Below are 26,654 nucleotides of genomic sequence, written 5' to 3' on the forward strand. Positions count from 1 at the left end.
TTGCCAACCCCTGAGATGGAGCTTTTGGTGCTTTGAGCTGTTTTGGCCCAGCCTGTGGATTCCTGCTCCTGCAGCAGCTCATGGTGAGTCCTCCTGGAAGAAGCACTGGTGGTGCCAGCAGTGCCAGGCTGGGCACAGTGACCCTCCCTCTGCCTTCTCCCACCTCTCCCAGGGTGAAGCCCAGCTCAGCCCCACTCCCTGTGCCGTGATCCAGAGCTGAGAGTGTCATCAGGGCTGCTGGCACCAAAACTGGGAGAACGGGGCTGGCAGAGCCTGTGCCACGCTTTGCTGAGCAGCTGATCACAGGTTGATCACAGGCTGAGGGTCAGGAATAGGGTGAGGGTCCTTTGGTGGCAGCCACACAATGGAGTGACTTTTACCCCAAAACACACAGCGACACCGAACATCTCCAGGATCAGCACCACCGGTAAATCTCCCGGCCGTGTCCATTTGGGAGCAAATCCTTCATGGATCCTCACCTGGAGGAGCCGGCGGTGGTACCTCCATTGTGTCTGCTGAGTCCCGCCAGTGCCGGGCTGGATGCTCCGGGACCATTCCTGGTGTGCTCTTGTCTGGGTATCCGTGCCGGGAGATAACCTAATCCCATTTAGCCTTGGAGAGAGCCGGCGGATCCCTCCCCTGGGAGCCAGCGAGCGGCGGGGGGTGGTCTGTAATGAATTCCCATCATTCCAGCACAAAGGGAGCTTACAGGAGCTCTCGCCGCAGAAAATATGAGGGTCGCTGCCCTATCATCCCTCCGAGACATCCGTCGTAGTTCAGTGATTCCCGGCTGCTGACAGGCAGCGGCCCTGGGAGGCAGAGCCGGGCCTCGCCTTCCCGGTTTTTTCCTGCCTGGAAAATGTATTTTTTTTTTTTTCAGCCAAACGAAGGGATTTAATGCCCTGCCTGGGGCAGTGCTCGCCCGTCACCCACCCGAGCGGGTGTGTGGCCCCTTGGGACATCACCCCGCGGTGCCCATTCTCCTTCACCCCGGTTTGTTATTCCAGCGTTTGTTATTCTATATTCCAGCGGCTTCTCAGGGGTCCCAGTGGGAAAACGCTGCCCCAAGTCCTGTGGGAGCTGAGAGGTGCCTCAGCCGCTGGGTGGAAGCTGGGGGACAATGCTGTGCTGGTCGCTGGGGGATTGTGCCTGCGGACCCCAGGGTCAGGTTTGGGGGTGCTTGAGGAGCCACTCGGGGGTCCCCTGTGACAGGGAGGCTCCAGGGAGCCGTTCTCCCTGCCAAGGCCTGTTCCAGCTCCCTGCTCTCTTTTCCTTCTCACCTTTATTTATTAAATTTATTATTTTCTTTTCCCCCTCATGGAAAACCACGCGGTGGAACCTGCCCCCTCCAAAGCCGGGTTTTCCTGCGGCTCCGTGCCTCGGCCGGGATGTCTCACCTCGGGAGCTGCCAATCCGTCTCTGTCAAGCTGTCAGCCCGGAGCGCGGGCCGGAGCCGCTGCAATTCAAAGTGGATTAACTCCTCGGGCTGCCCTCCGTCCCCCCGCCCCTCCCCATTCCACTTGGGTGGGTTTTGGCCGAACAGAAAACGCTTTTCCCCTGCGCTTTCCATATTCAAAAGCTCCCGGAGCGCAGCCGGATGGCGGCGGGGGCCGCGGGGCCGGGGGCTTCGGGCCGGCGTGCGGGGCTGGTGGCCGTGGGAGCGGGACACGGTGGCCGTGGGAGCGGGACACGGTGGCCGTGGGAGAGGGTCACGGTGGCCGTGCCACCGCGCTGTGTCCCTTTAGCGCCCTTAATGGGGTTCTGGGAATGGTCTGCGCCGGGATGGGAACTCCCCAGAGGGGTGAGGGGCTGCAGACCCTCCCCAGAACTCCCGGCTGTTCTCCGGCTTGTCCTCAGAGAGCTGTGGGGTGAAGGGGCTGCAGAACTGGGGGGCTGCTGGGCTGTGGGGTACAGACCTGGGGGGCTGCAGAATTGGGGGATGCCAGACTGGGAGAGCTGTGGGGCTGTGGGGTTATGGGGTTAGGAGCCAGGGGACTCGGGGGCTGCAGTACCGGGGTGACCGGGGGCTGAGGGGCTGGGTGGGCTGTGCAGCCGTGATCTGTGGGGGTCTTTGTTTTCTCTAGTGACCAATTCCCTCAGTCCAAGCAGGGCCCGGGGCTGTGTCGCATCAGCGGCGACCCGAGTGCACGGTGACAACCCCGGGGGGCCGCGAGGGGCACCGGCACTAGAGGGGGGTATTGCCTAAGCAATGCGGTGCTGCCGCTCCGCCGCCGCCGCCTCGGCTTTGGGGCGAAACCGCAGGATTTTGGCCCTTGGCGGGTTTTCCCGGCTGGTTTTCCAGGTGTCGGCTGCGCTGGTATCCAGGTGCCGTCCTGCACCGATCCCGCCCCCTTGGCGAGGTGGCTGTGGGTTAATTCATGGCTGGAAATTGCTTTGAGGACGCTGCTGCCAGCGGGCGCTCCGGTGCCACCGCCCCCGATGGCCGGGGGACAGCGGTCACCAAATGCCACCGAGCCGAGGGGAGCCGCGCTCTGTCTTGGCACCGCGGCTCCGGCGTGGGAAGGATTTATCCGCAGCTGGATTTTGGGGCTGGGTGTTTTAACGAGCATCGCACGAGGCGGCAGAACGCGGCCGGTGCTGCTGGGGGAAGGTGTGAACGGCCCCGGGCGAGGCGTGGCCGTGCCCAGGATGCGGGAGGGGTTTGGGTGTTCCCGGGCTCCGGGATCCCACCCTGAACCGCAGGCTGTGGCTTTCTCCCACCCCGCTGGAGGGGAAACACTGTCCGCGGTCCCGGGGGCGTCACACAGGAGCTGCAGGTGCACCCACGTTTGAGGTGTGATTGTGGGGTTTTGTAGTTTTGCATATCTGTGGTAGCTTATTGGTGTCCTGAATAAACTGAGAGCTCAGGGAGTCTGGGAGGCTCCAGGGAGCAAAATTTGGGAGACGGAGCTGTGCCACAGTCTGGCCACACTGAAGGGTGTGCCCAGCATTGGCCCCCAGCCCCACGAGCCTGGGGACCCTGAGGGATGAGCCCCTCTCTGACCTTTGGGGGCTCGGTGCCTTTGGAGTCCATGGATGGGGTCAGAGCCCATGGATGGTGCCTGTGGATGTCACACAAAGCCAAGGATCCCTTGGCTGGGGGCATCAGCACCACCCTCCTGCCTCCATGCCGGGCAAATGGATGCTGCTGCCAGCCGGGATTTCCTGTCACCCTGATCCCTTCCAGGTTGGGAAGCTCCAAGGGACCCGCCCAGGCCCCTTTTTCTCCTGTTGCAGCTCCGTTCCCAGCAGCCTGGCTCTGCTCTACACCGGCGCTTCCCGGCCCTTTCCCTGCCACTCCTCACCTTTTCAGTGGGAAGGGTATTTTTTTTTTTTTTTTTTTTGTCGGTAGCAAATATTTTCCATAATTTCCTGGCCGATCCAATTAATGCAGAGGAAGGCGGGTGTGAATTATCCCTCCCTGCATCCAGCCTTGCCCCCTGCATGGAGCTGGGGGCTGGAAATTGCAGGATTTGCAGTAATTAAGGCAAATAGTTGGTTTTGTTTGGTTAGAAAAACAGCTCGATGCTGTTTGGAGAAGCCAGAAAAATCCTGGAAAAGGTTTCCTTCCCTTTACCAGAAGTGGGGAAGGAGAGGTCGTTTCATGCAAAGCAGGGCTGGGCTCCCCCCTCGCCTGGGGCAGGGATGTGTTGGGACTGATCCTGGCTGGGAGGGAACGCTCTGGAGCGGGTGTGGGGCTGCTCCTGCCTGATCCCAAGGGATCACCCCATTTCCCAGGGAATTTCATCTAGGATCCCCCACAGCCCCAGTAGAACTGAGCTGGGATGCACTGGGTTGAATGGGCTGAACTGGGATCCACTGGGCCGAGCTGGGATTCACTGGGCTGTTCTGGGATGCAGAACAGGGTTGAACTGGTCTGAGCTGAGACACACTGGGTTGAACTCTGCTAAACTGGGATGCACTGGGCCAAGCTAGGATATACTGGTTGAACTGGGATGGCCTGGGCCGAGCTGGGATGAACTGGGAATCTCCAGCCAGCGAGTGCCTGTTGGTGACCTGGCACCACAACCCATGGCCATCCCCTCGGCCAGCACTGTGCCCTTTGTATCATCCCCATTCCCCAGTCCACAAACACTGACGGGATCGCTCTGTGATCAGCTCTGGATTTTGCCGTGCCCCTGGAGCTGCCCCTGGAGCTGTCCCTGGAGCTGCCCCTGGTTTGTGGCTCTGCCAGGGCTCCCATTGCTGTCCCCAAGCCGGCAGGAGCCACGGCCAGGCCTCCCAGAGAGCCCGGAAAGGCTTTTAGTGGCTTGGCTGGAGGAATGGAAACAAATGAAGTTGACAGACAAGTGTCCGGGTTTATGGCAGCGTCCGCTGACAGGAGGGAGATTGGCTGTCGGGGGCTTGATGGAGACGGATCCTGATGGGAGCTGGATGAGGAGATGGATAACCTTGATGGAGCTGCGGCGTGGGAGGATGCTCCGGCGGCATCATTCCAAAATAATTTGGTTTCTATTTGTTTTCCTTTGGGGCGGGGGGAGGGATGCGGAGCCCCACAGTCCGTGGAGATTTTCCTAAACAGATCTGCTAAATAAATAATGAGGAGGATCCATATTTTATTTATATCCCACCTCTCTCTGTGTGGCGCTGGAGGTGTTTTACTCCGGGCCGCTCCCTCCCTTTTAGCACGGACAAACTCCAAAGTGCTCGGGAGATGGATTTACAGGGATATTTGGATGCTGAGCAGAAGGACAGGCAGCGGGATGTGCTGGAACTGCTCCTCCTGATGGACTTAATGGGCACCTTGGTGCTTTGTGAATCCAACTGGAAGCATCTTTGCATCTGGAGGCACCTGAGGAATTCTGGTGGGAGCCAGCTCTGGCTCTGAAGGGCTCAGTGGGGACCTAAACACCTGGGAGGACACTCCAGGACACCCGGGGGGACATTCCATGGTCCCTGGGGAGGAGGGTCTGGAATCCACCTGTGTTCACTCATCCTTCTGAAACAGTTTTTGAAACCTGGGGGGGACTTAGGGGGGGGTTGGAGCAGAGCAGGTCCTGTCCATAGAGGACCAGTCCCCCTGGACAGCCCAAGAGGAGCATCCTTGCTCGGGGATGTGACTCCAGGGCCATGGGCAGCCCTGGCTTGGGGATGTGGCTTTGTCACTGTGGGGTGTCCTTGCTCAGGGATGTGTCTGGGTGGCACACCTGTGACCAAAAATTCCACTGGATTTTCCCTGTTCTCTCCAAGGTCTATTGACCCCAGAACTGGACATGGCCCCACAGCAGCTCCAGGGCTCTCTGTTATTCCCATCACTGTTTTCCAAGATTTCGACAAAGCAGAGTGATCCTTTAACACGGATTATTGTTTAATTTATCCTTATAGCAGAGGTGAAAAAATGTCCCTGCAGAGGAGGGAGACTCTTCCTGTCACCGTCTGTCTTTCCTTGGCACCTGTGGGTCACAGGACATGTCCCCATCCCTGTCCCCTCCAGTGAGAGCCCCTGACTGCCGCCCATCGCCCCCCCAGGCACCCCAAAAGCCCCCATCAACCCGCCCCTTCCTCAGGGTAATGGACCCCCCAACCTCCCTCCTGCTCCCAAAGCCCCCCACCCACCCGTGTGACCCCCCCTTCCAAAACCCCACTCCCTTACAGCGAACCGCTCCCCTTTTCACGGCCCCCCGCTTTGCCAGCGTGACCCCTCCCCTTCCAAAGACCCCCCTCCTCTCTGTCCCCCCTTTCCAAATCCCAGCGCCGCCCTCTCTCTTCCCGAAGCCCACCCGCTGCGACCCCCGCCCCTCCCAAAGCCCCCTCCCCTGCCGCTGTGACCCCCTCACACGGGTCCCGGTCCCGGTTTGTCCCCCCGCCGGTGTGACCCCCCCCCCTTTGACCCCCCCCCCCCGCAGGGGCGTGGCCGCGGGGGCGCGCGGGAGCCCCGCCCTGGGACGGCGCCGGGCGCGCGCGCGGCCGCCGGTGGCAACAATGTGTCAGAGGCGGGGGCGGGGCCGGCGCGCGGCGGGGGCGGGGCCGGGGGCGGGGCCAGGGCCGGGGGCGGGGCCGGCGCGGGGGCGGGCGCGGGCGGGGGGCGCGGGCGGTGGGCGCAGCATGGCGCGGCGGCACTGAGCGAGCGGCGGCCTCCCGGCCCGGCCTTTGTCTCTCCGGTGTCCCCGGGGCGGAGCAGCCCGCGGCGGGGCCCGGGGCTGAGCCCGCAGGTGCGGCGGCAGCACCGGGGGCTCGGCGCCGGGCGGCGGCGGCGGCGCCGCGGGGCTCGGAGGAACTTGGCCGAAGTTGGGTGCTGGGGTGGGGGGGACGGGCGCGGGAGGTGGTGGTGGTGGTGGTGGTGGGGGGGGGGGAAGGTTCCCGGTACCGGGGCGATCCCGGGGGTGCCGCGGGAACCGGGCCGGTCCCCGCCGCCCGAGCGCGGGATGCGGCTGCCCCGGCGCCGCCGCACCGCGGCCGCCCCCGAGTCCCCCCGCTGACGGCGCCCGGGGCCGCGGGCGATGGTGAGGGCTGGGCGCCCGCCCGCCGCCGCCGCCCGCCGCCCGCCCGCCGTCCCCGGCCGGCCCCAGGGCCCCGCCGCCCCGTGAAGCGGCCGGAGCCGCGCCCGCCGCCCGCCGGGACGATGGTGCGCTGCGGGGCGGCCGCGCTGCTCGCCGCGCTCCTCGGCGTCTGCGTCTGGACCGACGAGACCGGGAAAGTTATCTCGGACCGGTTCGCCGTCTACTGGAACCGGAGCAATCCCAGGTGAGGCGGGGGGCGGCGGGGGCGGCCTCGGCGCCCGACTTCCACTCGGTGTTTTCCCCCGCGCACACACTCGCTGAGCGCCCGCTGCTGCCCGGTGACAGCGGCCGCCGCCGCCCGTGGCGGGTCGGGTTCCCCTCGAGCCCTCGGTAGGCTCCGGTGAACGGGCTGGGCGGCCCCGAGAAGGGGGGGTGGTCCCCGGGGCTCCTTCCCCCGAAAGTTCCCGGGGGGCCCCGGGCGGGCCGTCCCCGGGGGCTGCGGCAGCGCCGGGAGCATCGCCGGGCGCGGGGCGCGTTCCCGGGGGCGGCGGGGGCTGCGCCTCGGTTCTCCCCCGGCCCCTCCGCGCCCAACTTCGGGGAAGTTCAAGTTCCTCCCCCCGCCACCCCGTGTTCCCCCGGTCCCTCTCCCGGGATGAACGTTCTGCGAAAAAAAATCCCGAAATCCGCCTAAAGAGGCGGGTGCGGCTGCGGGGGGGTCGGAAAGAACGTTTTGGGGGGAAAATGGCAAAACGGGCCTGAGGGGGGCATGGGGCGTGCGGAGCTGGGGATGGCCGGCCCTGCTGCTCCCGGGTCATTCCCATGCTGGAAGCGCAATCCCCACAGTTGCCTTCATTTCCTGACTCCAGTTGGAATTTCGATTTTTTTTCTGTGTGTTTTTTCCCCACCAAGTGTTTTTTTTTTTCTTTGGGGGCAAGAGTTTCGTTTCTGTCGTATTTCTTTGTTCATGATTTTGACGAAGCGAAAACTGTTGGGTGAGTTGGAAGCGGGAGGAATTCTGCTCTGGGAATGCTCAGGTGGTTGGAGACCCTCCGGACCCCCCACCCTCCCTGTTGGGGACACCCTTTGGGGTCTGAACGGGCCCGTTTGTGGGGATTCCTGTAAAAACAAAAACCAGCCATCAAACCCCCGTTTCCCCCAAAATTCCTCAAAGTTCTCCCAAGCCTGGCAGTGTCTGAGCGGTGAGGGATGAGCTCGGTGGGTGCAGCCCCTGTGGCCCCCGGCTTTGGGCTGTCCCGTTTTCTGGGTCACACGGGAGGTTCTTTGTCCCCCTCAGTCCCTGTGTGACGAGTGGCCTCGTGGGGCACGGCGTGGCCTGGTCCTCGTCCCCAGGGCTGCCAGCGACATGAGGCCAGCTCCGGGTCACTCATCCCCTGCTGCCATCCGTGAGGGGACCCTCAGTGCCACCTTCTCTCCCTCGATGACACCGGCGCAGTTGGGTGAAGTTGCTGGAGGTGTTTTGGCACTGGGACGTGCTCAGGGCCAAAAACCCTCAGCAGCACCCGGTGTCCATCCAACCTTCACACGTCCCTTTGGGGGGACCCACCCACGCCCCTCTTGCTGCCCCAAAATTGGGGCGAGCCCGTCCCTTTGTGCCTTGGTGGCGGTGCTTTGGCGGTGGTGCCTGTGCCGTGGGCCGCCCGCAGTGCATATGGATTTTATTATCTCCCTCACATTTTTGTGGGGGATTGTAAGAGCCAGGGAATTATATATTTCTTTATTTTTTCTATTTTTTTTTTTTTCTTTTTTGCCCATTGCGAAGTTTTTGGGTTTGGCTCCTGGTGCTTGTGCCCACAAGCTCCCACACTTTGGGCTCTTTTCTTTTGTTCTCCCAAATGCCAAATGTGTGTGAGGGACCCCCCCTGGTCCGACTCTGGCATCCTGGAGATGAGGGTGGTTGGGGCGGTGGCTGGGATTTGGCACCCAAGGGTTCCAGTGGCTGGGATTTGGCGCCCAAAGGTTCTGACGTTTGGGATTTGGCGCCCGAGGGTTGCTGGGGATGGGATTTGGCACCCAAGGGTTCCTACGGTGGTGCCAACAGCCAAAAGTAGCCCCTTGGCTGTTGGGGACGGGCGTCCCGGGACCCAGCACCGGTGATGGCGTCGGCTCCATCCCCTTCACCCCCTCGTAGAAGCCGCCGACAATTCCTCCTCGAAAAATCCACGGCGGATCGTTATTCCACATATATTTATATATTTATACATTTCTAAATCTGCTGTTGGCAGGGAAAATATTTTCGAGGAGGGGAAGGGGGGGAAATAAAAATGGAGCGAGGGGAAGAGCGAGGGGCTGGGAGGGAAGAGCAGACAATGGCTGGTGGGTTCAGCAGGCACGTCCGCAGCGCCTGGCTCCGGGATGTGACCCAAATTTCCCCAATGTGGGAGCGCCCCGTGTCGCCAGCGCTCCCCGCCTGCGCCTTCGGCTCTCGGAATTCGAGGCAATTTATTAGGGGTTGCAAAGATTGAAATTGCCATTGAGTTTCCTGCTTATTCCCTTTTTGAACCCAGCGGTGGGTTTATTTTTTTTTTCCTCTGGAGTTACTACAAGACCGTCTCATTCTTAAAAATGAAGAAAAAACGTATTTTTGTGTTTTCTAGTCTCTCGTTTTCATTCCCTCTCCCCCCCACCCAGCCAACACCTCATTTAATACAGGGGAAATAAAAAGGGGTTTAAAAAAAAAAGAAGAAAAGACCCAAGGTTAAAATGTTTGAACCCACAGACCTTCTCTGCCGCTAAATATTTTTTCTCAGGTTTATACAGCAATCTATATTTTATAAAAGACAGGAATAAATCTCATGGTCGATATGATTTGCCCAGATTAGAATAATTCTATATTTCATAATTGGGGCTAAATTAAAAATAAGTGGTACCTCGGGATGCTGCAATTTCCCTGTTCTGGGGAGAGATTTAACCACTCGCTGTGGATTTGCAAGGTTTATTTTTATTTTTAAATGGTTTTGTGAGGATGCGCTGGGAAAACGTTTGGCTGGATGGAACTCCTGGGTTATCCAGGAAAAAAATGAAGGATGATGAAGGTAGAATTATATAATAATGGGCAGTTTTGGTACCGTGTGGAAGTGTGGATTTTTGCTCCGTGGCACGTTCAGGCGCTGCCGATGGTTGCTCTCTGGGTATGGATCTGTTGGCTGTGGCCGGGCTGGTTACGGGTGGATCCATTGGTTGTGTCCAGGGTGATGCACCCGTGGATGGGACCTTGGGGCTCCTCCCTGGGCTGGCACTGCGGGCAGGGGTCCGGCACAACACCCAGGGCTCTTCTCGCCATCACTCCGTGTTTTCCGGCTGGTGGTGCGGGAGCCGCTCGCCCGCAGGATTCCAGCGTGGATTTGCCTTGGGAGCAAACCCAGGCCGATTCGGGTGTGCTGGAGCGTCCAGCATCACTAGCAAGTTGGGGTGTCCAGTTTTGGCCCCTGTTGCTCCCCACACCACAGCGGGTTTAGGGTGGATGTCTTGGCGCGCGGCATCGCGTGGCAAAAAATCGGGGATGTGGTAAAACCTCCGTGCTATGGGGGAAAGGATCCATGGGAAGGAGTGACCTGTCCTCAAAAGGTCCCCCAGTCCTGTGATCCTGACCCATGGCCGTGCTGGAAACCCCGGGGAGGCCAAGGAAGGACGGAGGGTTTGGGATTTGTTGCCGTCTCCCGCTCTGCCGACAGCCGGGTGACGGGCAGGGAATCGTCATTCCTGAATGCTGGTCGGTGTTCCTGCAGCAATCCCACGGTCACTGCCGTGTGCCTGGATCCACGGTGGGAATGTGCAAAGTGCCGGGGGTTTTCCTCCCTCTGTTCACGGCACAGATCCCTGGGACCAGGCGGGATCGTGCCCGTGGCCTGGTTTAACGCCGAGGTCACGGCGCTGCCTCCGAACGCTTCTTTTGCTGATTTCTGTATTATTTTTCGGTGTGGTTTGTGAGCACAGCTGGGATTTCTGTTCTGCTCCTCTGCACTCCCCAATCCTGGGATCGGGAACCGGAGAAATGATTTCTGGCAGGGGGATTTACAGAGCCAGGTGATGCTCAGGGCTGCGGTGATGGCAGAGCAAGACTTTGGGGGGTCTTTTGGGGGGAAAAGTGCCTCTGCCACAGGGGTAGTGGGGTTGGGGTGAATGGGGCATATCTTGGAGGGAATTTAGATAGCATTCCATATATTATTGGATTTTGTGCCCCTTTTTCCTGCATTCCCATCTCCTGGAGCTGCAGCCCCGGCGCCTGCCAGCCGCTGGTGCTTTGTCCGAGAGCCTGAAGCGTGGTGGCCGTGGCCAGGAGAGCCGTGGCCATGACCCACTGACCACCCAAGCCAGGGCCAACTTGCCCACCTGTGTGTCACGAGGGGCTGTGGCCAGGCTGCTGGTGGCTGTGTGTGCCCCCTCTCCATCAAGGGAGCAAAGACGATGCCACATCTGTTTTTTTCCAGGGGAATTTGGTGCTGCAGAGGGGTGGCCGAGCAAGAGGGCTCAGCTTGGAGGATCCCACCCCATCTCCATGTTGGAGTGGGGCTGGATCCCAAAATCTCTGTCTCCTTGCTCTGGCTGGGACTTTCGGGGTCACCCCCATTGCTACGTGTCCCCAGTTCTCTCTGTCCCCCCTCCCTGCTCCCAAGGGCATCACACTGCGGCCCACATCAGCCTTTGAAAGAAATATTCCCTGTTCCTCCCTTGGAGTGATTTTAATGCGAATTTTAACCCCGGCACTCGGGTTGTTCCCGTGTCACCATCAGGCTGAGTCCCCTCTTGGGGTGCCAGAGCAGTGCTGGGTGTTTGGGTGTGCCTGTGCTCGGCCTCGTCCTGTGCGATTCCTGCTCTTTTAGTTTTCCTCCTTCTGTTCTCCCTTTGTGCCGAGATCACTCCCAGCCCTTCCCACCCCTCTTTTCCAGCCCGTTAAGCCGTGTTAGCAATTCCTCACCAGCCCAGGGCTGCGGCGAGTGGTTAATGGAGAGCAGACACCAGCGGGCCGGCGTCGCTGACAGGATTCTCTCTCCGTGCCCGTCTCCGTCTCCGCCTGTCCCTTTCCAGGGACCGCAATTACATTCCCTGCTGGTTGCACATTTGGTATCCAAATGCCGGCCATGCGCCGCATCCTAATGCGAGGATGGGCTGGGGGCATGCGGAGCTGCCGGAGGGTCACACGGTCCCCAGGACCCCCCCTGGATCCCGGGGTGTCCTGATGGGGGGGGACACGCAGAGGGTGGGCAGTGGGAACAGTCCAGGGGGTGAGAGGTGCCCTCAGATACTTTGGAAAGCTTTGAAAGCGCTGCTGTATAAAGAAAGACGTGTATTTATAGACATACAGATTTATATAGGTTTACGTACGAATGTATTTTTATGTGTTATAAAATGATGTGTTTATTTACGTGTGTGGGTGTTCATTCACACCCCCGCACACACACATAAATACACTTTACACACACAAATAATCCAGTGCCAAAACCCCCCTGTCCAGCAATGCTGTGCCACCCCTGTGTGACACTCCCCTGGAATTCCTACCTGCGGTCTCCAGGATGCACCTGGCTGTGGGTTTACCTGGCTCCAGGCACAGGGCTGTCTGTCTGTCTGTGTGTGTCCATCCCGGTGCCACATCAGGAGCTGGCTGGAGCCGTACCTGCCTGTGCCTGACAAGGTTCAGCTGCTGGGTTGGCTGGAAAATTGCAGCAATTGTTCCTTAAATAGCTCCTCGTTCCTGATGGTGACAATTTCGGTTCTTTTGTGTTAGATATTAATCATGATTTCTGAGGCTCCCTTTTGATCCGAGCTGGTTTTCCCCACTCGGGGCAGAGATCCTGCCCCGCTTCGTTGGATTTAATGGGATTTAAGGAAGGTGAGCAGCTCGGAGAGCTGTTACCTGCAGCCCAGAAGAGGTGTATAAATTCCTTTTCCCCCTTTGCCATGACCCGTGCTCATCCTGACGTCCGGCCGTTTCCCTCTGCTTGGAGATCCATCCCTAAAACAGGATCAGGCCCTGTTGGGCCTCTGCAAGTGCAGGGGAAGCACCGTGCTCCAAGGATCCAGGCTGGATCATTAGAATCAGTGATCTTGGAACTCTTTCCCAACCCAAGTGATTCCATGATTTTCCAGAGCTGGAGAAGCATTGGGGTGAGCCAAAGTGGCCACTTTGGCTTTTGCCAGATGAATTCCAGAGGCAGTTTTGAAGCCCCCCCACTAAGCCAAGGCTATGTTTAGGGTGTCTGTGGGTCCAGACTCTTTGCCACCAGCCCATCTCCTCTGGATTTGGGGACCCCCTGGCTGTTCCCAGCGGCTGGCCAGGAGCTGTGTCAGGGAATCGGCGCCCATGGGGCTATTTGGCTGTGGGATGCACCAGGGCTGCTTTGATCCCGGCAGGAAAAGCGGGAAGGGAGGAGGCTGAGAGCAGGGCAGTGAGATGGAGCCCGTCGGGCAGCGCTGGGCTGTGTCCCTGCTCCGTCCTGGCTTGTTCCCGGGTGGTCACAGTGTTGTTATTTATTTATTTCTCCTCCCTCGATCTCCCTTGGCTTGTTGCTGCCGCTGTGCCTGGGCTGCTAAAGAGCTTCCCATTGTTCCGGAGCTAATTACCTCCTAATGAGGCTCCCGGCTCAAAAGCCGAGCGGAGCGGGGGCTGTGGGGGGATGTGAGGGGGCTGTGCTGGGAGAGGGTGAGGGCAGGGCTGGGGTCACCACCGGGGTCACCACTGGGGTCACCCGATGGCTTCAGCTGTGCTGCCCGACGGTGTGAGTTGGGGCTGGTGGTGGGGAGCTGCCAGCCTGGAGCTTCATCCTAAAGGGCGGCTGGGGAGTGGTTTTGCCAAAATTTTCTTGTTGAGCCCCAAACCCGTGGAGAAATCAAAGCCCTGTGGATTTTGGCAAGGTGGGGCTGTGCTGGTGCTCGGGAGCATTCCTGGCATTTCCCTCGGTGTGACACCTCCCTGCCAGCCCCATCTGGGACAGGTGTCACCTTTAGGGTACATCCTTCATTTTGGAAGGAGTGTTCAATCCAGGGGTCCTAAAGCTTATCCCATCCATATGCTGGACAAATCCTGCTCCACTCCTCCACTTCCCTCTTTACCTTATCTCATCCTGACCTTATCCCATCCCTCGGCAAGAGACTGGGATGAACCCCAATCCTGATGGGATTTGCCACTTTGGCTGGAGGGAGCCAGGCAGTGTCCAGCAGTGTCCTTGTCCCCACTGGGATGTGGAGCAGAACTTTGGGCTCCTCCTGCTCTGCCCCTGGAATATCCCCCGTGTCCCGCGGGGTTCTGGCGGCTCCCGTGGCTCCTCCATGTGCCGCAGATGTGATAGGGGAAAAGAGGATCCTTCTCCAAAGGGATTGGGAAACCCCCACCCCGCTCTGATTGAAGCTGGGCTTTGTGCCCCCGCACGGGGTAGGGGGTCCTGAACTTCAGAGGGGGATGAGGCGCTCAAAGCAAGTGGGGAAAAATATTCCAAGGGAGGAAAATTTACTCCTTGGAATAATAATGAAGTAGGGGAATGAGTTCCCCTTCCCTGTGCCCTTGATGAGGGGTTCCCAAGGCAGTGAGGGGTCCAGAGTGAGCCCTTCCAAGGGGATGGAGGTGCTGGCAGGTTTGGGATCACTCCATGGCACCCAGCTTTCCCATGGATCCGTCTCCATCAGTGGCACAAAGCCCGGGATCGATGGCACTCGGCTCTGGTGGAGCCGATCAGCGCCGGGGCAGTGAGATCCGTGCTGCCATTCCAAGCCCCGCTCGGATCCGTTCGACATTTTCCTTTGGGTCAGTAACGAAGGGAGAGGGATGCAGAAACAGGGATTTAGACTATTTTTTTTTTATTTTAATTCCTCCCCTTTTAAATTTTTCCCCTCTTCCCGTGTTTGCTTCCCAAGGCCCAGCGGAGCAGCGAGTGATGCCGCTGCTGGGAGAGGAGCGGCCGTGGGGCTGAGCCATGTCCTGGTGGGGCTGTGCCATGGTTGGGATCCCATGGGATACACCTATGCTGTGGTGGGATCCTTTGGGATACACCTGTGCCATGGTGGGATCCCATGGGATAAACTCATGACATGGTGGGGTCCTGTGGGATACATCCCTACGCTCCCTCAACACATCACCTCTTCCTGACCTCCCAGTTTTCTGCTTTCCTTGGTGTTTCCAGCTGCTCCAGCCTTGCTTTGTGAGATTTTCCCGTTTTCCCGGCAGTGACCTCCAGGCACACGCGTGTGTCCGTGCAAACGCCGGAGCTGCCCGTGCCGGGTTGGTCCCACTAAACACCATCCTGGTGCTGGACCCGGAGCCGCCACTCCCTGTGGTTGCTGGTAGCGGTATTCCCAGCACCAATATTCCCAGCACCAGGATTCCCACCACTGGTATTCCCACCACTGGTATTCCAACCGCGCTGCGGAAGCGTTCCCTGGATCCGCAGAGTTTTACGCCATCGCTCAATACCTTTTTTTGTTCGACTCCAGGAATGGACTTTTTGTTTCAGCTCCTTCCCCACCAGCCCCGAAATCTCCCAGGAATCCAACTCTGGATTTTGGATCTTTTGTGCCAAACCCAAACCTCTTTCGGCTTCGATTCCCAGCGCCGCCGACTTTGGGAGAAAAGGGGAATAAATGGCAATGGGGATTTTAATTAGTGGGAAGGGGGAAGCCCCATTGCATCCCCAGCTTCCTCCTCCTGCCCCATCCCCATCGCCTCCTCCATCTATTTCCTTGGCGGTCGGCCGAATTTCCCTGGAAATATTTCGCTGTTTCCCCCAGTGCAACCAAGTTTTGTCAGATTTTTCTTTTTCCCCTGCAGAAGAGGAGGAATTATCCGTCTCGGTTTATTTTTCCTTGAACATTACACGGGAGCAAAACTCACCCATGTGCTGGGAAAGAGATAAAGTGTTTAGACAGCAAATACAAATATTCCAGAGCACTCAGCCCAGCTATAGCTATTCCTGCCAGGATTCCAGATTCCGTGCCGTGTCTTCCAGGGGGGTTTTATTTAGACTGGTTTTTTTTTATTATTATTATTTATCAAAAACCCTATTTATATTTGCAGTAAAATAAAATCAGCCTGACCCTGTAGAGAACTCGAAAAATCCCGATTCTTTCCTTTCTCAATCCTGTTTCCACTGAGGAAAAAAAGCCCCTGGACCTCGTGCCCTGCACAAAATCCAACCGCGACGGGATTATTTCGGCGGCTGAGCTTCTCTGCAGGCGCTGGGACGGCGCCGAGTCCGTGTGTCCTCCCCCAAAAATCGGGATTCAGGGAAGCTCCTGCAGAAGTAGGGATGGAGCTGGGACCCCCGGCGCCTTCCCATGGGATTTTAGGGGCACAGCTCCCTCGTGCCGCAGGTTCCGACTGCGCATGGGGCACTCAGAAAGGGGTTTATTATTTTTTGATTTTATTTTACTATTCGATGATAGATGTGCTTCCACTGGTCCTCAGGAGCATCCCAGTCTCCTGCCAATGTCCCAGCCCCGCTGGGGACCCCCGTGGGTGTCACTGTCACCCCGGTGCCGGGTGCTGGTGCCGTCAGGAGCTGAGGAAGCTCTTTTCCAGCCAGCTCGATAATCCCAATTATTATCTGGATTCTCGATCAGGGTTGCTTATTAAACTTGGCACCGCTGGCTTTGCCGTTCCGGCCGCCTGCCTCGGCAGAGGGATTTATCTCCTGCCGACGCGGGAAGGAAATTGAGTGGAAAAACGCGGGGCAGAGCCCCCCGGGACGCCGGGGGGGGCCGGGGGTATCTGGCTGCTGGAGGGTGGGGAGATGCTGGCACAGCCCCGGCAGTGCTGGATCGTGGAGCGGTGCTGGGTTGGGTTGGTGGAGCTGCCTGGGCTCCGTGTCCGTGTGTCCGTTTCCGTCTCTCCGTCCTCACCCTGTGCTGGCGGAGCCGCCCTGTTCTGGGATGGGCGTTTTTATTCCAAGGTTATTTTGGAATGATCGGTGCTTTTGTACAGTACAACAGCCGTTATTTTTTCTCTTTTCCCTGAAATCTGAAGGACCTTTTGTCAGCTCCTCTCCCCCTTCACCCCAGGAATATCAGCTTCTTCCATATCCAGGCCTTTCGGCTGGAATTCCCAGCTTCCCATCCCACAAACCTTCCTGGTTTGTTCACTGACCCCTTCTCACATTGTGCAACAAATTGTGTTTTATTTTTACCTGACACTGTGCTGGAGCTGCCTGAGCCAGGGCCGATGTGCCGACCCTTCCAAAGGGGCTTTTCCCAAATTTCTCCCAATTCTCAGTGCTGACCGAGCAAGGAATCCAGGGGAGTGAGGTGGGAGAAATGCTACTGGGAAAAGATGCTCTCCCAGAGGGTTCCTCTCCCTCCTGGTGTTTGGATGCTTCAATTTTCCCGTTGCTCTGCTTTTTCCTGCCTTTCCACCATTTTCCTGCATTTTAAAAAACCTGTACAAACCCTGTAACTGGAATTCCCTCTCTTTGTATGTCTGGCCACTCTCTCACCCCTGGGTGAGCTCCTGAGATCCCCATTTTAGGGTGGGGGTTCTCCCCGATCCACTTCTCATGCTGCTGCTGGGGGATTTGAGTGAGGACTGGGTCGGCTCCAAAATCCTTTATTTGGGAAATTACTGTTATCCTGAATCCTGCAAGGTTCTTCCCGCGGGAGCAGCCTCGTACTCCAGGGTTTGGTGTCCATCTTGGCAACGCTCCAGGCTCTCTCCTTGGCTTTTTCAAGATCCTTCATGCTGAGTGGTTGGGAGAACCTGCTGCCCTCTGGCTCTGGCTGGGGGGCTCAGGATGGAGCCATGGCCCTGCTGTGCCGTGCCTGTCCCATTGTTGTGGAACTGTCATCGGATCCGGCACTGGCACACGGGAACTCTCGCACCCGCCCCGGCTGTAAATGCTGGTCAAAATGGTGCTCCTGTGTGGTTTTTAACAGAGAATCCAAGCTGTCTGGAATAGAAATGGCTTCTGGCTGCAGGCTCCATCCACGTCTCCGTTGGATCACCGTGGGGTTGTGGGGATCGGTTTGGCCGGAGCCGCGCGGATGCTGAGTCCTGTTGAACACCAGGATCATGTGCCCACCACAGCCCTGGCATTGCTTCTGACCCTTTGAGGTGGGATTTAAGGCTAAACTGGCAGAATTGGAAGCAGGTTTGGAGACAGGGATCGCCTTTGCAGGGTGTGTGCTCTGGAGGCAGCATCCGGCCCAACCACGGCCAGTCTTCCTTCATTGTGAGTGACCTTCAGCTCGGATCAGCTCCCGGCTTTCCCTGCCTGCTCTTCCTGGCATTCCCAGCTTTCCCCTCTCTGTCATGGTTCCTGTGGTCAGTGGACCTCAGTTCTAGCCACCAACCACTGCCTCTCCTGGCTCATCGTGCTGCTAGCTGCAGTTTTCCATTGTTCCTTGGCTCTTCCCAATGCCGGGATGCGAAGCGCCAGCAGTGGGGAAATGTCCAGAGCCCAGTGTCACAGCCGAGATCTGAACTCCAGGAAAATCTGGACTCCATTTCAAAGTTGATTAATGATAATCATAAATCACATTGTTGTCTTTTATGATAGAAAGCTTTGGATCGAGAGCAGGGACTCTCATCCTGCAAGCTGGGGGTGATTCTGGATCCAGCTTCCAGCTCATTACCCGGAGACAAATGGCTTCTCCCTCCCCCAGCCTCAGTTTCTCCATGGGTAAGGTGAGGATCGCTGCCAGGGGCTAAATTAGGGAATTAATGTTGGTGGAGTGATTGAGAGATGGAGAAGAACATGGCTCTCACATCACCCTGTCCTGCTGCACAGCGCGTCCGCCGCTCCAGGGCCGGATGCGGGAGTTTCAGCCGGGAGCAGGGATTGGGGTGTCCACAGTGAAGTCCCTTGTTTGTGTCCACAGAGCCCAGGGCTCCATGAGGAGGGACTGGAGTCCCCCAGCTCCTTCCACACTGGTTTGGAATCTCTGTGGGGGCACGGTGGCTCAGATCTGTGGCTGATTCCGGCATGCATCCCGCATCCAGGTGGTTTGGCAGCGCTAGAGCTGAGTTCATTCCGGCCTCTTCCTGGCATGTCCCTCACTGCCCCAAAATCCTGGTGTCACCAAGACCCCATTCCCATGGGAGGGGGATCCAGCTGGATTGATTTTTGTGACTTTTTTATATTTTTCCTTAAACGTGGTAATATTTATTCCACCTTATAAATCACTTCCTTGCTCCAGGTGGAGTGAGGATTTATGGGCGCAGGTGGGAGGAACACGGCTCCCGGGACAGACCTGCTGGAATTGGTTTTGTGGTGATGGTCACAGCAGCAATTCCGGCCAGGGGAGAGGACTCCAGCTGGGAATCCTGCCTGGGGATGTGATGGGAGAAGGGATGGACCCATCTGGGATGGTCTGAGGTTGGCACGTCTCTGGTGCCGCTCGGGGTTTTCTCCGTGTTGGAAAGTAGCACCAACAGGTTGGACCCCAAACCATTATCTGCTGGGGGACAACCTAAAAAAGGGGTTCCAAAGCCTTTTCCAAATCCCTCAAAGGCTTATTTAAATCCTAGGAAGGGCTTGCTTTCCCACTGCAGCCATCAGTGTCACGCTGCAGCCATGGGAATGTCACTGGGGGCGCGGGAATGTCGATAGCAGGGTGCTGGTGACAGTGACCCCAGGGTGAGAGGGTCAGGGGGTGTCAGGGTGTGTGGTGAGGGGGGGGATGCTCAGCCCTGGGGACACCCAGCTGGGGCTCTCCCTGCTCCCTGGGGGCCAGGCTGCCTCGGGGGGGGGATTTTCCCTGCGCCAGAGCTGCCCGCAGCAGCACAAACGAACCAAGTAATTGGCAACATGGAAATATTTTGTGCTCATTAAGCAGTGGGAAGCGGAGGGTGAGGAAGCGGCGGGTGAGGGATCTGGGTTCTCTGGTGGGGTTCTCCGGAGATGTCCTTCAGGGCTGTGCTCTCCAGTGGCACTCCCTGTGACCCAGGGCAGGGAGCATGGAGTGGGAGCACCCTGGGGTGGGGGGCTGGCGATGGGAAGGAGGGGAAGGAGCAGATCCTGACATTGCCCAGCTGCAGCTCCTTGTGCTGGGGACAAGGACAAACCAGGGGGACAGGGGGATCCTGGCTGCTGTATTTGGGGGACACCCCCATTTCTCCCAATTCCCATCAATCCCACGGATTAAAACTTCAAACATCAGCTCTCAGCAGCTGCCTTGGAGCTCCCCAGCTCCAGCACTGCCGATTCTCAGGAGTGACACCAAGGGGTGGCTCCACATTCCCTCCACTCCCAGCAGTGGAAATGGGGCGATCCCTGAGGATCTTGTCCCTGTTCAGGGGGTCCCAGAAGGGTCCCCCCACCATCCTCATCCCTGAGCACGTGCCGGGGCCCCGTCGCTGTCCCCGGTGCGACGCGGGGAGCCCAGCGGTGCTGCAGGCGGGGGAAGCTTTATGGCTGTAGTTAAAGTGACTTTATGATATTGTATCTGAACAATTGCCGGCTATTATCCGGATCGATGCCGCGGGATTGAGACGCCGGTTGATAACCCAGGCAGGGCTCTAATCGCTTTTAAACCGCGCAGGGTCGGTGGGGCTCTCCATGAAACCCCTCGGTGGTTTCTGTTTTAACTCCCTGCCCCTGGATCTGGTGGGGTTTTTCCCCGGGACATCCCTTTGTGGATGAGGGTCCCGGTTTGTCCCTCTCCACCCTGCCCTGGGTGGGGATCAGGGTGCTGGGACCTGGCTCGGGGTGCTGGAATCTGGCATTCCTGGGCTCCAGGTGCCCAGCACTGCTGGGTCCTGCCCTGCTGAGGAGCGAGGGGCAGATTTTGGGATCCTGTTCCCACCTTTGCCTGGCTCGCAGCGACCTTGGGCGAGTCACGTCACCTCTGCACGCTTCGTTTTCTGCAGCTGTGAAACGAGGACAATGATACCTTTCCCACCTCACAGAGGGGTTGGGAGGCTTAATTAGTTAATGTTCGTAAAGTGCTTTGAGGATTAATTAATATTGTGACTCTAATTTTTTCCGATGGTTGAAATGCCGCTTAAATATCTCCGCGCTGGTTCCTTCCTCCCTGACCCTATAAAGCAAATCCACCCAGGAACGTCACTGGTCTCTGCAGGAGCCATGTGGCTCTGTCCCTGCCAGGTGTCGTCACCTCGCCAGTGCTGAACTGGGAGGCACTGGTGCAGGGGCATTGGTACAGGGGAGTGTCCCAGATCGTGGGGTGCAGCTCTGGATCCCGGCTCCCCAGCGTGTCCACCTGGGCCTGATCCTCCTTGGCCTCCTTTCCCTGCTGGGAGCCATTCCTCTGTTGGGATGAAGCCACTGTCACCTCCCTGGGACACTGCCCATCCCTGCCCAGCCTGTTCAGGAACTTCTGGCCACCACAACCTGCTCGGAGGCTTCTGTGGAAAACGGCCCCCAGCAAATCCTATATCCTGTGTCTGATCCCGTCTGGCATTTTGGGGGCTGCTGGGCTGGGAGAGGGCTGTGGGGTCTGGCTGGGGGGTGTTCAGTGACTGATGGGTTGGGGACACTGTGCTGGGCATGATACAAAGCTCTGGGCAGCCATTGGTGGCACAATTCCGGTTTTCCCAATGGAAAGAAGCCGTTGGGATCACACCTGGCTGGCAGGCACGGGAGGGCAGTTCAAATGTCCCCATTCCCATGTGGGGACATTAATGGGGTCGCTGATGGGCAGCTTTGGTTTCCTCCAAGGTGATTTCTCAGCAGTGGCTCTGCTCCTCTCCTGCCCCGTGTGAGCACGGAGGGACAGGGACAGTGGAGGGTCCCCGCGGTGGCAGTGCCATCCCCAGCCCCTTGGGGTGTGAAACCTGGGATTGGGTAAGCACCAGTGGGAGGTTTCCTGCTGGGAGCAGCCAAGGGGAGAGCTGAGTGTGTGTCCCAGCTCTGGGGGACCTGAGAGATCCCACCTCTGGCTCTGACACAAACCAGGGGTGTTTGGTCCTGTTGGAGATGTGGGAATTCCGAGAGGGGCTGGTGAAGGGACCCGGCAGGGGGATGGTCCCAGGTGGGATGGGCTGGTGGGACGTGATGGAGCCCTGGGGCTGGAGAATCAGGGACAGCAAGAGAATTCCCAGTTGTGGAGCACTGGAGGGAACTGGGACCCACCATGGAGAGAGGAAGAGAAGGGAGGTCTGGAGGGAGCCACAATCCTTTTCCCTGGAGCTGCTGGGTGAAGCTGGAGGAGCGTCTGGGCTGGGAGAGGATGAGCTGGGAGGGTCCAGCTGGTTGATGGCTCCTGGCCCTGTCCCTGGTCAGTGGTTCCTGTCCCTGGTTGTCACCAAGCTGTGTTGGTGGGAGGAGAGGCACACGCAGGGATTTGGGACAGGACCCACCGACGTCAGCGTCCCCATGCCTGGACCCTGCTCCGTGCCGTTAATGACATCCCGGCAATTAAACTGGAACTAATGCAACGATAAAAATAACCCGCTGTCCTTCCGCAGCGCCGCATCCCACAAGCTCAGAGGTGTTTAAAAACCCATTTAATGCCAGATTCTGGGCGTGGGGTGCTCGGGGTAGCACTGGGATCTGCGTGGCCACGACTGGGTTTTCCAGCCCTGACCCATCCCTGGCCTTCTGCAAGGTGTGAACACCCTCAGTTCCCTCCAGTGCAGAGACTGGTTTACCAACTGCCACGTTTTAAATAATCTAAATTACATGAATATTTTATTTTTCTTCTTTCTAGAGTTGTGGAATTCCCAAGGGTTGGTTTTCAGGCTTTTCTCCGTAATGGAGGAGCAGGAATGCTTTCTTTTAATGGTAATTGAGATTCTTGCATCATTGCAGGACTTGGGAGCTGGATGGGCTTTAAATAATGGGAGAGGGGGGGGAATTTGGGTTCTGGCTCCTCAAATGGGTTTTCGAGGTTTTTAGGTGGTTTTCCTCACTCTTGTGACAGGGCCAGAAAACTGTGTCCCCATCCCACTGCCCTGGGAGCCCTCCCCAGAGCAGGAGATGACTTGAGGTGGTGACAGGGACCTGTGGGTGTGGTGTCCTTTGGGAGTCCTCTCAGGAATGGTGCTGGGGGTGACCTGTGTCGTGCACCCCATTGCTGGAGCCACCTGTCAGCCTTTCCCCAACCCGTGTGCACCCAGATATCAGAGCTGGGTCCTCCCATGCTGAGATTTGGGGGGATTTATGGCTTTTGTTGCGTTCTGACTGGCGTGATGAGTGCCCAATCCAGAGGACACCTGTCCTGGTGAGCACCCAGCCCTGTTCTGCTGCAGGGGAGCTCATGGAGCATGGCGAGGTGGCCGTCCCTCCTTTGCTGTGCACGAGAGCGGGGTGGTTTTGGAAGGGAATGAGGAGGATGAGGATGAGCAGGGGGTGGAGCTGTGCCAGCCTAGGGTCCTGTCGCTGTGAGTACCCAAACGCCAAGTGCAGGAGCACCACGGCAGAGCTGGCACTGCCACTGCTGTCCCCTCCCGAGCTGCCTGGTCCCTGTGCTGCCTGTGCCATGCCGGGGTGGATCCTGGCCACGTCGGCACGGCTCCATGCTGGCCAGGGCTGGTCCCCTCAAGGCCTTGTGGGGCGGTGCAAAGGGCTGCCGAGCACTTTGGGGAGGGGGGAAGTGGTTTCCGGCTGCTGGGGGAAACATCTGGATCCAATTCCTGCTCCACGTGCAGCCGGCCGAGCCGGATCCACTCCTGCTGCACGGCGTGACAGGAGTGGCTTTGCTGCAGAGGGACACGGCGGGTCCCTGTCCTGGGCTTGGGGTGCCAAGTGCCCTTCCCAGTGGGAGCCCCAGCACGGCATCCTTATCCCAGCAGGAGCTCCACTCCTGCACCCTGATCCCACTGGGAGCCTGGCCACTGCATCCCCATCCCAGCAGGGACCCCAACACTGCATCCCCATCCCACTGGGAGCTCCACCACCGCACCCTGATCCCACTGGGAGCTCCACCACTGCGTCCCCATCCCACTGGGAGCTCCACCACTGCGTCCCCATCCCACTGGGAGCTCCACCACTGCGTCCCCATCCCACTGGGAGCTCTACCACTGCACCCTGATCCCACTGAGAGCTCCAATACTGCACCGTGATCCCACTGGGAGCTCCACCACTGCCTCCCCATCCCACTGAGAGCCCGCAGCACAGCATCCTTATCCCAGCAGGAGCCCCAGCACTGCACCCTGATCCCGCTGGGAGCTCCACCACTGCATTCCCATCCCAAAAAGAGCCCCAGCACTGCACCCTGATCATACTGGGAGCTCCACCACTGCATTCCCAGCCCAACAGGAGCCCCAGCACCGCATCCCTCTCCCCGTGGGATCCCCGCCATCCTGCCCTGGAGCTCCCCTTGTCCCATCCCGGTGCCGTCTCTCGGGGCTGCCGGTGCCCGTCCCCAGCGTGCCGCCGCCCCGGGCGGGGGCGGGGGGAGCCGCTGCCCGCCGTGCCTTTTGTCAGCCTCGGAGAAGTTGACCTTGAAGCGCGCTGGCAGAGCCCTGCAGCTTAATCGTGTTAGAGGTGTCTGACTGCGGCTCGCGCGGCTCTACCTGAGCGGCATCAGCAAGGGGGACGCGGCGGGCTCGCCGCCCCGGCTCAATAATTGATGCGTTTTTCTCAGCTCCCCCTTCCGTGAAAGGAAACCCAAGTGCTGGGTGGATGGCAGGGATAGGAGGGTGGCAGGGATAGGAGGGTGGCAGGGATAGGAGGGTGGCAGGGATAGGAGGGTGGCAGGATGAACAGGATGGCAATATTTGGATGGAGGATGGAGAATTGGGATAGGAGGATGACAGGAACAGGGGGATAGCAGTGATGGGAGGATGGCAGGACCAAGAGGATGGCAGCGGCAGTGACATGGGATGGGAATAGCGAGGGTCTGGGTTCCATGTGGATGCTCTGGGATGATCCTGGGGTCACCCCGCTGTGGATGGGGATGTGCCGAGGCTACTCTGTGGTCATGGGGAGACACATGGAGGTGGGAGCAGCCCCTTGGGTGCCCTCCTACTCTGCCCAGCTTTATCCCCATAGGAGGACCCCAGGCACCAGGTTTCCACCCACATTTTTTTGGGAATCTGCAGAGACCCTCAAACGCTGCATTCCCATGGAAGCACCGAGCAACCTCACACTGAGCATCTCCCTTTTCCTGAGATCACTTCCTGCCCCAGAGCCTGGCACAGCCCCTTTAGTGCCCCCACCACAGCCCCCTGGGTGTCCCCTGCTCCCACCTGGATCCCTGTCATCCTCAGTGACCCTGGACCCCGTGTTGGGGACACTGGCCCCGGGTGCCCCCCAGCTCCAGCCCCTTCACGCCGGGCAGAATTGTTTTGCCTCCACACAACCCTTCCTCCCTGCCTCCCCCCTTTTCCCCCCTTTCCCCTCTTAGCCAAGCGCACAGGGAAGGGGAGAGATTTTAACCTTCTGCCTGGAACCAATTAAAAAGGTCTTTCCACAGAGACGAAAGTGCTCGTGCACCTTTGTGTGCTGCGAGCGGGGGGAAGAAAGCAGAGGCGGCCTTTGAAGGGGGGATGAGGTCCCTCCGCTGGGACCCCTCCGGGCTTTCAAAGCCTGCGTTATTTCTTTATTTTTAAATAGCCAAATTAAAGTGCCTCCCGCTTCCTCCCCTCCCCGTTTGCACGGCTGCACGTGGCCCCCGCCAGCTGCCGGGGGGATGTGGGCACGGCCGGGCCCATTCTGGTGTTCTGGGCACCAGGAGGGGTCAGGGCACAGCCCAAAACCCAGCTGGGACCGCTCTGGGATGGGGCAGAGCGTCCCTCCTCCGCGCTGGGATTGCAGAGGTGCTGGCAGGGTGGTGTTGGGGGGGTTCTGGCTGAGCTGGGGGGACCCCTGGCCAGGGCAGCCCCTCTTGCTCTCCTCAGGGCAGCCCCTAGTCACCCAGGGCAGCCCCTCACTCACCCAGGGCAGCCCCCCATTCACCCAGAGCAGCCCCCCACTCACCCAGGGCAGCTCCTCACTCACCCCAGCACAGCCCCATGACCAGGGCAGCCCCCCCATCCCCAGAACAGCCCTCTGCTGACCTCAGGACACTCACCCAGGGCAGCCCCCTACTCACCCAGGGCAGCCCCTTGCTCTCCTCAGGGCAGCCCCCACTCACCCAGAGCAGCCCCCCACTCACCCAGGGCAGCTCCTCACTCACCCCAGCACAGCCCCATGACCAGGGCAGCCCCCCCATCCCCAGAACAGCCCTCTGCTGACCTCAGGACACTCACCCAGGGCAGCCCCCCACTCACCCAGGGCAGCCCCTTGCTCACCCAGGGCACCCCCTACTCACACAGGGCAACCCCTCACTCACCCAGGGCAGCCCCCTGATCACCCAGGACACCCCCCACTCACTCAGGGCAGCCCCCCACTCACCCAGGGCAGCCCCCCACTCACTCCAGCACAGCCCCTGCTCACCCCAGTGCAGCCCCCCGGCCAGGGCAGCCCCCTCTCACCCAGCAGAGCCTCCCCTCACCCATCCCAGCCCCCCCTCGCCCCCCACCCTCCACCCCTTGAACTCAACCGGCCGAACGCATGAGTGGGTTTCTTCAAAGGACCCCCCCCGAGCCCCGCGCCCCCCTTCCCCGCCGCCCCCTGCCCAGCCCCGTAAGCCCCCGCTGAAAGGGCCGCAGAACAAAGCACAGGAAGGGATTCCGGTGGTTTCCGCACGGACCTGAATGTGGAGTCGCTCAATGGAAGAGGAGCCACGACGCGCCGGCGCTTTTCATCCCCGCGTCCCGCTCCGGCCGCGGGGGCCGCGAACCCGGCGCTGCTCCCCCGGCTCCTTTCTCCTTTATTTTATTATTTTCATTTTTTTTTTTAATATATAGTAGTCTCCGATTTATTTTTCCACAGTGTAATTCTGAAAGACAGCCGGGATGAATTATTCATTCCCCCTCTCCGCCTTTGCATACAATCCCTGCCGGGGAGGGGGCCGTGGCGAATGCGTTTGTGTGCAGAGCTGGGCCAAGGGGAATGGAAATCGATGGTTTAAGGTTTAGGTGGAGGCGCTGGGTGATTTTTGGGGCTGGAGCACGTGGGATAAGGCCAGGAAGTTTCTGGTAAGGAATTGGATTTTTTTTTCCCCAAAGCTGGCCTGGAGTGGAGGGTCCCAGGGTTTGGGGGCTGGTGGATGACCCCAGTGTCTGGGTGTTGGGTCTGGGTCTTGTGTGCGTCTGGGGGGCTCCAGGGTGGGCACCGTGGTCCTGGCTTCACCCCTCATCCGCTCATGATTCTGGGTGAAAAGAGGGGCAAAAGTAAAAAAAATACATATTTTCCTAAATTTCTCCTAAAATAAATGCTCCTTTAGCTCGATCTGGGATGTGAAGCC

The 26,654-nt window shown here is 59.0% G+C and overlaps 2 protein-coding genes across 2 annotated transcripts in view; one reads left to right on the top strand and one right to left on the bottom strand.

Annotated features, from left to right (window-relative positions):
- Positions 1–26,654, bottom strand: part of THOP1 (thimet oligopeptidase 1) — a 319,814-nt gene that overhangs the window by 131,254 nt on the left and 161,906 nt on the right. The window lies entirely within an intron of this gene.
- Positions 6,531–26,654, top strand: part of EFNA2 (ephrin A2) — a 39,100-nt gene continuing 18,976 nt past the window's right edge. The window contains exon 1 of the mRNA XM_066336103.1: positions 6,531–6,705. Coding sequence (XP_066192200.1) covers positions 6,584–6,705 — 122 coding nt within the window. The 5' untranslated portion in view covers positions 6,531–6,583. The remainder of the gene's footprint in view (positions 6,706–26,654) is intronic.

This window comes from Sylvia atricapilla, chromosome 26, assembly GCF_009819655.1.
Source record: "Sylvia atricapilla isolate bSylAtr1 chromosome 26, bSylAtr1.pri, whole genome shotgun sequence".
In the NCBI taxonomy this organism is placed as follows: domain Eukaryota; kingdom Metazoa; phylum Chordata; class Aves; order Passeriformes; family Sylviidae; genus Sylvia; species Sylvia atricapilla.